The following is a 13605-nucleotide window of genomic DNA, read 5'->3' as shown; positions in this document are numbered from 1 at the left end:
GTATAATAAAGAACAATTGAGCAGCAGGAAAAAAAAAACCCTCGTAAATCGAGCCAAGATATCAATATTAGCTCAAACATGGCATACATCACGGAAAGGGGAAAGTTCATTAAATCAGGAAAAAGTTAATTCCAGACTCCTAAACACAAAGGCTCTCTCAACCTGATACATTTGTACAGTCATGATCACAAATTTACTACCTGCTCCCTTTTTACAACCTTAAAACGTGTACAATAACTTTTATCTCCTCTGCAGATAAAGGCATCAGCTTGTTCACCATCTGAGCCTCAGCTAACCTGATTCTAGGTATATCCTCCAACTACAATGTACAGTTTTAAGTACAACCGACAAATTTTATTTTCAACCAGCTCCCATCTATCCAAATAAATAGACAGGGCTGTCATTAGACATGAAAAAGAAAGAAGAAAGAGAGAGGCGCTCATACTGTCCTCAGTTAGCTGTACAACAAGTTCTTTTCCTACACCATCTAAGCTGCTGGGTTTGGAGTCAGAATGCTGATCCTCCGCTCTGCAAAAGATGAAGCACCGTTATCAGCATGCTATTTCCAACAGTTGGGGTATCAAAGACTGCAGTTCTAATAGGGGAATGAGTAATTGCTGGTACTTTAACAAACAACAAAAACAGTAGCATTGTGGAAAAACCTACAATCTCCAACTATGAACCCCATGTACAGTATGTAAGGGTCAAAAATGAAACCACCAAAATTGATCTCTGTCAAACCCAAAATAACAGGTGCGCAAGTGTTGTTTACCCACAACTAATTAAAAAAACAACGGGAGAAAAAGCATATATACAAAGTTCTACTTCACAATGCTATTTGGTAGAAGACAAGAAACCCAGGCATCCAAAAAACCATTCAAATGGTTAAAACATATTTCTATTTGGCACATGACCCACGTTTTCAACAATCAGCCAATGCAATGCAACAAGAGAAATCAGCCAAAACCTTATGGGACAAGAGAAATAAAATGCAATTACCTCCAGCTGCAACAAGTTTCTCTACACGCGCAACTATGTGCTTCCCGTAAGTATACTTCTTCAAAGCATTCAAGTGAACCTTTATTCGGTTGAGAATTAATTCAAGCTGCTGATCATCACAGGTTTCCAGCACTTTCTGTACAACATAGTTTGCAAACTGATCTTTCATCATCACCTAACAAGAATAAACAAAAACCAAATTAAGGAGAAGAAAGTTGAGACACCGTGAAGCAAGGCTAGAACATGGTAAAAGCATTGAAAAGTTAACAGAAACATCACTGCCCTTCAAATTGTTTTTACAAACACAGAAACCTAGTAAGTTCCAGTTAAAAATAGAAAAAAAAAGAACCATCCACTTGAGAAAAGATGCCATATTCTCAATGCAGCCTCATGAGAGATAACCTACAAAACCCCAAGCTTGTATCATCGGGGAGCCATGATATCTCCATGGACAGCGTAGGGAGACAAGGGTCTAAAGTATAAAACAATAGCAAAAGCAGAAAATGAACATGCATTAATGCTTTTCAGTTTAGTCAACAAATGGTGAATCACAAACCTGAAGGGGCTCATTTTCATCAGTGGAACCAAGCATCTCATTGACCAGGTTCTGGCGTTCTATAGGAGTTCCAAAAGTTAAACATTTTTCTATAACATTAGATGCAAACTTCTGCTGGCTCATTTGAACTATCTGCCCAGTTAGTTTCTTGATTATCGCAGAGCGTTCATGTGGCTTCCCATGCTCCAGAACATGCTGTAATATTATTAGAAGCAAGCAGTCAGAAGAAGATGATCTGGAATGACCAAATACAGAGAAGGGGCAGAAAGAAGGAAAGATCTTTAGCTCAATTTTGAACACAAGACAAACAAGACAGGCTAAAAGGCACAGAAGCAATGGCTGCAAGTAGATTCCATCTGATGCTTTAAAACAATAACATTGTGGGTACAGATTCCAATGTGTGTGCATTGGGGTTTTGTAAACTACTTCAAGCTCTCCAGCTAGAACTTGTCCAGCATTCTATAATTGACCCAAGTAGTTAAGAGGAAAACTTATGGACATCAACCAGGACCACTAAGCCTGTCCATTCAACTTTTATTTCGGAAGGAAAGACCAGAAAGGCAAAATGCAGCTTATTGTAATGCATATAAATTTTTACCTCAATCAACATGTCTGACAGCATACTTACAACAAATTTCCATAAGTTAGATATTTTCTAATCAACCATGGGATGCAACTTCGCCCATCACGGTGGTATCATATGCATAGATTTTTCTATAATCAATATAATTTTAAATACAAACTATAAAAGGAATTGCTCTCTCAAAAGAACCATTTACAAGGTAATACAGAACCAAATGAAGCTACAAGGACAACGTAAAGAGCTGCCAAAATAAATGACAAACCTGTACAACATAATTCCCATATTGGTCTTGAGCCAACAAGCAAACAGACTGCAAAATCTCATCCATCATTATATGTTGGGTTTTTGCTTCATGACAATGCTCTAGGACTCTCTGTAACAAAACATATGTACCATTACGATGTCACAACATTTGAATTTATTTGTCCCAGACCATGATACCCAAATGAAAAACATATGTTAAATTAGCAACACAAAGTCTTTAAACCTGAATGACTCGACAACCATATGGATGTGTGGATAGTGTCACGACTTGATCGTAAAATGTTGAAACAATAAACTGAATAGCATCTTCAGGTACACATTCTATACACTTCTGGACAACATGGTTCCCGTTTTGATCACGTACACAGCGCATAACATGTCCATCAAGCTCTTTGACCATTCTAGTCTTCTGATCTAGCTCAACAACCTCTATAGCCTGAATAGCGGATCAAAGAGCAATACATGCAAAGCTTTAGTTCCATTGCAATGTCAAATATAACAGCATAGATTCAAACAGCATCGTAGTGAAACAGGCATTCTGTCTTAAAACAATCATTAAATTTTATACAGCAATGCCGATAAGTTAAAACAATATGCATCATTGTGCAGGTCAAGCCACACGCAATTAATGCTCATATGAATTAACCATTCCATAGATTTTTGGAAAATGAAAGATTCAGCTCCAGCAGGAAGAACAAGTTCTATATGAAATAAAGAATAACCACAACAAGAGTAACTGTCCGGGAAATCCACCTTCTGAATCACTCGACAGCCATACATTTGAAGGCTAAGCGTCAACACATGCCCAGTCAGCTGGTCAGCCAGTTCTCTTATTTGGGATGCAGATCCATGCTCAAAAAACTGTATCCGCAGATAAAGAAATCAGTTGATGAGCTTTTGGTAGAGATTTTGCCAGATGATTGCACAAATTATCACAAAAAGAGTCAAAGAAAATGAAAGAAACATCCTTAAACGTCATAAGCATGTCATAAGAAATTTTGATACTCAATGCAAAATACCTTTTGAATCACATAATTACCAAACACATCAGTCATTAAAGAAAGTGCTTGGGGCATGATTTCATGGAAAACCATATTTTTCTCTTCTATTGTGGCTGTCTCAAGTTTTTGCTGAATAAATCGACTCCCATACTGATCGGCACTGCTTATATAAGGTAGTTAGTAAATGCATTGAACCTTTAGAAGTCCGCAACAAGTGGAAAAGTGTTTAACTAGAATTTACCTGAACTCAACAACATGACCTGCAATTTCTGAAAGTTCAAAACATTTAGTTTTGTTGCTTTTAAATTCATCTAGCAAAGAGGATGCAAAACTTTCATCCAAGTTACCAGCGGCTTCTGAATGCCAAGCCCCCATGACTCCACCAGGCACATTCCTCAACCCAGAAGCAAAGCGTATGTTTCGCTCACTGTGTCGGACAGGACTTCCAGACCCTACAGGAGAGTTTGGAAAAAGGGGACCTGCTAGGGGACTTCCAGGATATGACATGCCAAGACCAAGCCCAGGATTTCCATAGTATGATTTTTGTGGTGAAAGAAGTGCCCCTAAGTAAGCTTTTTGAATACCAAGCAAATCCATATATGAATTACCACTGTACTCCCTATCAACCATGGCATCATTGAGAGCTGCAACCTGTGCAGCAGCTAATTCATTTGATCTCAAGTACTGAAGATACAATGGGTCCAAGAGTGGTGCTTGGAGACCATTTCCTGAATTATGGTTTCCCAATCTACTAAGATTCTGCAGTTCCACCGCTGCAGCCATCAAATTTGGATTCATAGCCAAACCTCCTGCCAGTGCTCTAGATTCCAAGCCAGTTCCTCCCATTGCAGACAGAGCAGCAACATTTTCAAAAAAAGGTGGAAAAGAACCAGTCCCAAGTTGGTTTCCTATCATGGGGGGTGATGAAGGATTTATAGAAAAGCCACTTAAGCCATAGTTTGGAAATGGAGAATTCATGTTATCCAGATTCTGGTGGTTCGGAAGACTTCCCGCACCGTTGACTGCGGGTGTAGAAGATCCCTTCGAGTATGAGTTAGCAGATTTACGGAGTTCAACCTGTCCATCAGCCATTAAAGAAGACTTCTTAAAGTCCATACCAACTCCACTGCTTTTACCCATATTCAAATAGTGTCCTTTAGCAGACTGAGCAGTAGAATGTGAATGAAAATGTTCAGGTTCCAACTTATTCAAGTATGAATTTTGTTTGATATGCTTCTGATCAACCTGCCGATCAATGAGATTATGGTTGTCATCAATTCCATGATGAGCCTGTGACCATGAATGATTCTCTTTATCTATCACACCATTTGTTGACAGATTCAAGCCAGACAAAGCAGCAACCAGCTCTGCAGACTCACCCACACTTGCTGAGATACCATTAAAACTGTTGGAACTAACACCATTGAATGAATTTGAACCAGTCACACTTCTTTTGTCCATGGAACTAGACCTGCCACCAATGGGTGGAATGCGAGGACTAGGAGCCCTAGCTGCAAGTTGAGGATCAGGGGTGGTACTTCTTGACAAGGATAGACCCAAAGCAGAAGCATAAGTATGAGAAGCTGAGGAACCAACAGTTTGGACTGAAGGCATTCCTGGTTTATTTGCACTAGAGCGTAAAGCATCAACAGATGTTAATTCATGATGCAGACTAGCAAATTGGGCTTCAGAAGCTCCATTTCCATCATCAAATGCATTGCTGCTAGCTGGACGAGATGGGTGCCTTGAGGCATTCGTTACATGATTCATATCATCCTACATTTCAAAATTAAACAATAAAGCTAACAGCAAAAGAAAGGGAGAATGACAGGGAGAGTGGAAATATACAGTTTTAGACTAGCATCAATGAAAGCCAATAACCACAAGCACAAGTATACATTATGAAATGCACAAAATAAAACATGCAAATGCCATTTGTTCAAGAAGTAAATTTAAAGAAGACCATTATAAAAAGACATTATGAATTCTTACTTCCAAAAATTATGTACCCAAAATAGAAACAAAGAAAGCAAAATGATTCTTTGTTAATTTGTTGTTCAACAAAGCAAAGGTCACAATCACGTTATACTGGATAGAACTACATCCTTAGGGTTGCAATCACACAGTTACTTAATGCAAACATGTGTTACATAACAACATATGCAGGAAGGATCTAAAAGTGGAATTAGTATTTCAACTAGATCCTACAGGCTAGAAGCCATTACAGAGCAACTAATGAAACTTCCCAAATAAGCAGTAGAAGTGAAAATAATTTGACCCTCAATGCCACATTAATTACAACCATCTTCCCAACTATGCAGAAGAAATTAAAATAATTTGACCCTCAATGCCACATTAATTACAACCATGATTAAATTAGAAAATTTTGAAAGGTTATCCCAGTGTAGGAAGTTTATTTCCCACTCAATGCCTCAACAGTCCAGGGTGCCAATCACTTCCCACCACATTACCGATCCAAGACACCACAGTCATACCACAAAAAGCCAATGGAAATTATGCTGTTAGCTCTTTCTCTTCTTGTAAGATAGTGACAGGAACAACCTTCAATGCACATCACACAACAATATTTGATTGGCAAACATACTGACAGAAGCTAGCCATACAAGAGACAACCCAACCAATACGCAGCACTCAATAGCAAATATAAGCAAAAGAATAGGTCAATCATTCCCATTCGCAGTTTCAAAAGCAGACTTATTGCAACTTCTTTGATATTACAGGATTTTCACTAAAAATAAACAAAATTTAAAGAACCCAAAGAAAAAAGTTAAACAATATGAAGCATTATTGAAAAACCCAATTGTCAAAGCACAGACGTCCAATGTCAAGCCTGACAAATTATTCTGCCAAAAAAGCACCATCATAAAATAAACATTACACACTACAAAAACCAAAGGTTCAAGTAGGTAACCCGTAACATATTTTGCATAAAGCACAGATTATTCAGTTCAAAACTCTCAACTTCCAATAGAAACACCAAATTACAATATACTAAAACGTCACTAATTTCAAGAAAAGAAAACAGAACAACATTGACAACTCTGAAACTATACTAAACTTTATCAAAATCAAACTGAAGCAAACACTATCAATCCGGAATAAACTCAAAAACAGTGTCAAAATATACCAAGTCATCACCTGAAAGATCTCAGCAATGCTCTTCTGCCTAGTTCCCAGACCCCCCAACCCAGGAAGCCCTATCAACCCATCTCCTCCTCCCCACTTTACCCCACTACCACAACCACCACCATTCTCCTCCTCCTCTCCAAACCCTGGTTGCACCGCAAAAAGTGACCTATTCCCATCACTCCCATTGTTCCCATTATTCCCATTCCCTCCTTGCAACCTCTGAGCAAACCTCCAATCCTCCCTTGACAACAGTGGAGGAGGCAATCTTGGGTTCAGATTCCCATTGGAATAATAGTAGTTCACATAAGTTGGATCAGCCCTGAGCTCTTCCTCACTCAACATTCCACCTTTACTGTTAAATAAGCCACCAATTGAGTTCAATGAACCTTCCACAGTAGGAGGAGCTGAGCCACTTCTATAAATGTTCAGTTCCTTCTCTAGATCACTCGATGTACTGTTAGTTGCCCCATCTTGATGCTTTTGGTCCCTACTAAGCTTCCCTAAGTCCTCAGTGAAATCTGGGTTTTTCAGCATAGACATCATCTTTGAAGATGATAATCAGCTCAAAATTGATATATTGAAAATGGGTTTTCCACAGGCTAAAAAGCTTTGATTTCTGTGATCGAAACTAAGAACCCATTAACCTAAAGTATCGAAACTTGAACTGGGAATCAGCTGAAGATTGATATAATACGAAATGGGTTTTGCTTCAAAACCTCAAAGGTTCTGGTTTTTTGTGATCAAAAACAAAAAATAAAAAAGAGAAAGAGATGAAAACTTAAAGCTGGGTATCAGCTTAAGATTGATAAAAAAGAAATGGGTTTTGCTAAAAAGGCTCCAAAGTCAAATTTTTGTGATGAAAACTAGAAACCCATTTCCTCAAATTTTATTAAAAAAAAAAGCAAAACAAAATAATCAATGCTTTTCATTTTTTTTTCTTTGAAACATGATCGTAAATTTACAGATGTATTTACAAAATTAAGGAAAAAAACGACAAATATAGTAATCAGATTGGAACTGAACAAGAGAGTTGGTGTTTGAAGGTGGAGGCTTTTGCCATATCGAGACACAAAGCACAGAGACAGCGAAGATAAAACAGAGAGCAAGTGAAGTGAAAAAAAAAAAAAAAGAGGAGTGATAAGCACAACCGGTTGGGAGATCTGACCCGTTGGATGAAAAGGAATGACGGCAATGATTTATCCCAGGGGGAGAAAGAACTTTATTCTTACAATGCTGACTTTTTAGGGTTTTAACTCCAAGCAATTAAAATTTAATTACTGGGTTTTTTTATTTTTAACAGTTTTATTTTTTCTCAAGAATTTCAAAAATTCAATCCATAAATTAAAAAGGACACGTTTTTTATTTATTTAAATTTATTGCTTAATTAATTAAGTCGTCTTCATAGCAAAAAAAAATTTCTAAATCCTTAACAAGAAATTTTCTCTTAAAATTTAGAGGTAATTTGTAGATTTTTTATTATCAACAAACAAATATCCCTCTTTAAAGAAAAATGTGAAATCGTTTCAATTAAATCTTATTTTTACGAAATAAGGGTCGATTATAACTATAGTGTGTGACCTTGATGAGTATCAAGAATTTAAGTAGATAAAACTGTAATACCTTATTTCACATTTAACATGAATATTATTGTTAAAAGTTAAAATCAATTTAAATTAATTAATATTAATAATTTAAATTTAAATTTTTGAAGATTACATAATTTAGATTTGAAAAGTTATTACGTCATACTTAAACTCAAGTTATTATAAATTTTAAATTTTTGAAAAAAATTATAAGGTATAACCTTCCTTGATAAAGGTATTTCAAAAATAACCATCAAAATGAATTTAACTATTTTTAGTCATATTTAATCAAGACTTCATAAAAATACTATTGAAATTATTTTAAATAAATTACACCATTCATCACAATTTTTCTCCATTTATGCTTCCAATTTCTCTCTCACCATCTCACTCTCTCTAATTTTATCAATTTCTCTCTTCGGCATTCGTCTACTATGCCCAGCTCTTGATTTCTCTCTCCCGCGTTTCTAGATTTTTCTTTTCTATACTACACCAAACGATAGTTTTGATGTGCTTAAGTGAGTAGTTATTTGAAAATTTTGATTTTTAAATATTTTGGATAAAATTAAAACTGTAGAAATGATCATAGATGTTTGAAATAGTTTTTAATTGAATCAATATGAGACCGAGACACTAATAAACTCAAAATTTTGAAATTTATAAACTTAAGTTTTCAAATGAATTTTTTTTAATTTTTAGTCAAAATAAGTATTTTAGATAAAAAAATTTATGTTTTGATTTATGAAAACATATTAAAAACACTTCTCAAAAAAATAAAAAGAAATGAAGAGAGTTGAGAGAATTTGAAATTTTGGTTCGTAAATAACAATAACATTTTAAGCATTAAAGTGTAAAAAAATATTTTTAATAATGACATGTAATAATATTTTCTAAACATGGTATGTAATAATAATTTTTTTTTCAATATAGCATGTAACATTTTTTTTAACTAGTAACATTTTTATGTGCAGGCGTGTAATAATAATATTATTTTTAACCTGACGTGTAACAACCTAACCGTGTAACATGTTTTTGTGTAACAATAATATTTTTTTTTTCAACATGACGTGCAATAACTTAACCATGACGTGTAATATGTTTTTGTACATGTAACATCATGACATGTAAATTTAATAAAGATAATTTTATCTAATTTAATTAAAAATAGTTAGAATTATCTTGAAAGCTATTTTTAAAAACATCTTATCTTTAAATATTATATTTAAAAATACCCCTTTTTAAATTTTTTTTATGATTAAGTTAGACAAACCCTTTTAATTTTGCTCATTAAAAAATTTAATTAAAGCAATATATGCCCTTTTAAAAAATAATAATAATTTGTTTTTAAATTATATAACTTAATTGCAACTTTCAATCCCTTTACAAAATTTTATTTCTATTGTATATGGGGTACAAATGAAATCTAATAAATAAGAATAGTATACAGTGATGTTGATACGTAGCCAATCATTGTCAAATATCTCAGTCAATGGAACTATTACACTTGGCGCAGGAGTTGGGTCCCATTTCAACTCTTTTAGACCAGGTCAACTCCTCATTTACGTTTATAACCTCATCGTGTTATATGAAAAGACCAAAATAGGCATAAGAAAAGTATTTTCTCATGTAACAAAAGGTAATGTAGGAAGATATTTTCAACTTTTTCCCGATAGCTGGACTTTTTTATATAAAATTAAAAAAAATTACAATATAAATACTTTTTTATTGAATTTGCTTTTAGTTTCTCTATCTTGAATATAATGAATTTCGTCAACACATTTTTATTAAAAGTTGATTTAAGAAAAATAGAAGTAATGTCAAAATTTTACTTTTAATTTCGATGACGGGACTTTTTGATAATAACTTAACATATTAAAATAGATTAATAATTTTAATTTATTATTTTACTTAAATAATAATTATTTTTTAAAAAATTTAAAATTTTAGTATTTTTATTAAAAATGAAAGCTTTTGTATTGAAATTTGTCGCATGATTAAAAAAATTTGGATTAGTATAACACGCTATCAACAAAAAAAATCAGGTTATGAAATCTAATTACAAATAGGTTAATAACGTTATCAATTAATAAAAGCATAAGGATTATATTCATTAAAATTTGGATAAATGACTAAAATCATGTAATTGAGATAATAGAGGAAACAAATTCAGACTTAAATCATAGCATTAAAAATATAATAATTGGAGATGTTTTCAAAACAATATTTTAATAGAAAAACAGTTGGGAAGTGGGAATATGAATTAGAAAGAAAAAAAATTCATGGCAATATCTACACTTCTAGGGTTGAGCTAATAGTTAATTCAGTAAAATCGGTTTTAAAAATCCCAAAATAGAAAATCGAACTCTTCTTCTAAAAAAAACGAAATTGAATTGAAGTAGCTTAATAACCAAAAAATCAAACACTGAATTACTTTGATTAATTTGATTCTATTATAGAACTCATGAAGGTGGAGGGAAAAATTGTAAGGATGTGACATTTTTTTACAAGATCTCATGTTGAGATTTTTTTTTTTTAATTGTTGAGATTTTCTTTTATTTTGTTTTTTATTTAAATTATATAAATGAAAAATTCTAATTTGTTTTTTTGGACTCAAAACTCAGTTATTTTCTTGAAATATTACTCAATTAGGTTAGTTCGGTTACTTTAATTGAGAAAAATCAAAATAAAAAATCAAATCAATTAAATCATTTTAATTGAACGTAATGAACCTAAATAATCAAATATCGAACTAACTAAATCGAGAAAACCAAACTCACTTTGATTTTGTTTGGTTTGATCTAATTCTTCGGTTTGATTTGAATTGTATAACCCTATACACTTCCATACCTTTCTAGTGGCTGTCAAACTATTATTTATGGAGTTGCATGGCTAATTTAAAACTGGGGGACCATGGAGAAAATTGTTATCTTCAATTCAAAGAAAAAAAAACATTTATTTTAATGCTGGGCAATATACAAAATTTTAATCTTTCAAGATTTTTTTTCCTTTTCTTTTACTAGTAAGATTCAAGACAAAATGGTAATGTCACATACATCTTTCACTAATATAAAATACGTGATATTTTAAATAAAAAAATTCTTTATTTTATTGCCGAGCAATAATCAAATTGTTAACCTTTCTTGATTTTTCTTTATTTTGTTTTTCATTTTTTTTCTTTTACTAGTAAGATTCAAGACAAAATGATAACGTCACATGCATTTTTCATTGATATGAAATACGTGATATTTTATCTACTTGATTGCCGAATTCTCTTGTTATACTGACTCTTTCACTTATAGAAAAGGAAAAACCCACCTTGACCTAGATCTAACTCAATTCTATATTTTTCAAAGAGTCTCACATTAGTGAAGGGTTTGATAAACTCTTATAACATATTCATGAGCCCACATATTAACATAAAAGACATATCTAATAGATGAAAGATGATATTTATTTATAAACTCAAAACTTATCTTATTTCTTATCGATGTAAGATCGATAACTGTGATACTTGTATAAAAATTTCTTTAACTTACAAGTGATCATTGAAATAAAATCTTATAATAATAATAACCTTTGATGTATTGAAATATATTTCTTTATATTTTTACAATTTGTTTTGTTGGATAAAGGTTTAATTATTTAAAAAAAATCTTATAATTATCTTTTAAAACATTATAAAAAAAAAAAAGAAAGGCCATCAATTACCTTGAAATAAGTTAATAAATTATTTGAAGGAAAATTTTGGGCAAAACATGGACCAGTCTATCTAATTAAATTATCCCACACACTATGACATAGAAACAGCAAATTTTAATTAACAACCTAAACCCGGGGGCTAAGACTTTGCCTTTTGATTATTTTAATATGGTAGCAAAAGCAATATTAATCTTTTAATTTTGTAGGGAAATGTCAGCTTTGCCTAATCTTTATGATACAATGTACAAAGATACACACCTGTAGACATGTGATGCTGTTTAGTCTTTTAAAATGCTTTGGTATGAGGGTCACGTGATCTGTCTCTTTGGCCTTTGCATTCTTTAATCACATAATTAATGCCCTTAATCTATTCATAAATATAATTATTATTAATTAAATACTATTACTTTAATTAGTTTTGGTAATTCATATTTTCGTATCTTAAACGTGTCAGACACGAAACATATTAAAATTAAATACAAACATGATACGAATAATATTCATGTTGTAAATTTAAAACACATACACATATACATTTAATAACTTTGTAACATGACACAACACGATTAACACATCTGTTAAACGCGTCAATATACGACACGACATGATTAATAACATGATTAAATCAAAAAATTTATAATTAAATATAATAGTACCATTTAAATTTAAAATCAATAATTATAAAAATAATTATGACAAAACAAAATAATAATAACATCAAATATAATAAAACAAAAGTTCAAAATTAAAGTTTAGACATGGCATAATTACATTATTGTCTTTATAAAATTTAAAAAATTTATTAAAATAATTATTTAAAATTATTTAAGTAAGGCTAAAATAGTCTTGGATTATTAATTTTTAACAAGTTGATAAACGTGTCACATATACACGTTTAAATATACTTGAACATGTTTGTATGTTTAAACACAATTAACATGATTAATTAAATGTGTTACTCATATATAACATGTTAAGACATGAAAATTTTTATGTCTTAAATGTGTCAAATATGATTAAACATGAAACACATTAAGGTTAAACCCAAACTTGTTTAATCTTGTGTTGTGTTAATGTATCGTGTCCAAAATTACCAGATCTAATCCTAATTATATGCTTAAGTGAATATGAATCTCTTATGACACTCTTTTGGTTTTTTTTTCCTTTAATTATCACAAGGTTTATATAAAGATATAATATCTTAAAAATATTGTCGAATTGTTTAAAAAATTCAAATATCATTTATTATTTTATACCATATGATGTTCACATGTCATGATTAATAATACGTGAACATGCTGAAGCAGTATTTTTTTACAACTCACATCAACGTCATATCAGTATCATGTATATATAAAATGACAATTAGTTTACCATTAACCTATATTTGACCCAAATAAAGAATTTAATTGAACATTACAAAAAATAAAAATTTATTTAAATTTTTTTGAATAATTTATTATATCTTATTTAAATAAAATCCATGTTGTTCTCTTTGATTTGCCTCTATTTGTCTAGAGGTGAGTAAATAGGTAGATTAGGTGGTTTGGTTTACTATACTTAACGACTAAATGGGTCAATCATTTTTAAAAAATCAACCAAATATAAAAAAATACCAAATTAACCAAACATCAAATTGGTTTGGTTAGTGCGAATTTAGACTAATGGATCAAAGTTTTATCATGATTTTTTTGTCAATTATAATATTAAAATTTATAAACTTCATTCATAATTATATATATAAATAATTATACAATTTATATGTTATAA

General features: G+C 31.8%; 1 protein-coding gene across 1 annotated transcript; it reads right to left on the bottom strand.

The window, feature by feature from the left end:
• Nucleotides 1-22: 22 nt before the first annotated feature.
• LOC110425017 (pumilio homolog 1-like) lies at nucleotides 23-7665 on the bottom strand. Its single transcript, XM_021439770.2, has 9 exons — nucleotides 6563-7665; nucleotides 3645-5179; nucleotides 3422-3563; nucleotides 3156-3263; nucleotides 2626-2838; nucleotides 2401-2511; nucleotides 1556-1750; nucleotides 1000-1174; nucleotides 23-528 (listed from the first exon to the last, which is right to left on the bottom strand). The coding sequence occupies exons 1-9, from the start codon at nucleotides 7094-7096 to the stop codon at nucleotides 488-490; spliced, it is 3054 nt and encodes a 1017-aa protein (XP_021295445.1). The 5' UTR covers nucleotides 7097-7665; the 3' UTR covers nucleotides 23-487.
• Between the last annotated feature and the right edge of the window lie 5940 nt (nucleotides 7666-13605).

The sequence above is a fragment of the Theobroma umbraticum genome, unplaced genomic scaffold, assembly GCF_002168275.2.
Source record: "Theobroma umbraticum cultivar Fairchild unplaced genomic scaffold, ASM216827v3 scaffold_81.0, whole genome shotgun sequence".
In the NCBI taxonomy this organism is placed as follows: Eukaryota; Viridiplantae; Streptophyta; class Magnoliopsida; order Malvales; family Malvaceae; genus Theobroma; species Theobroma umbraticum.
The sequence above is the reverse complement of the archived record's forward strand: the minus strand, read 5'-3'. Positions and strand labels throughout refer to the sequence as shown.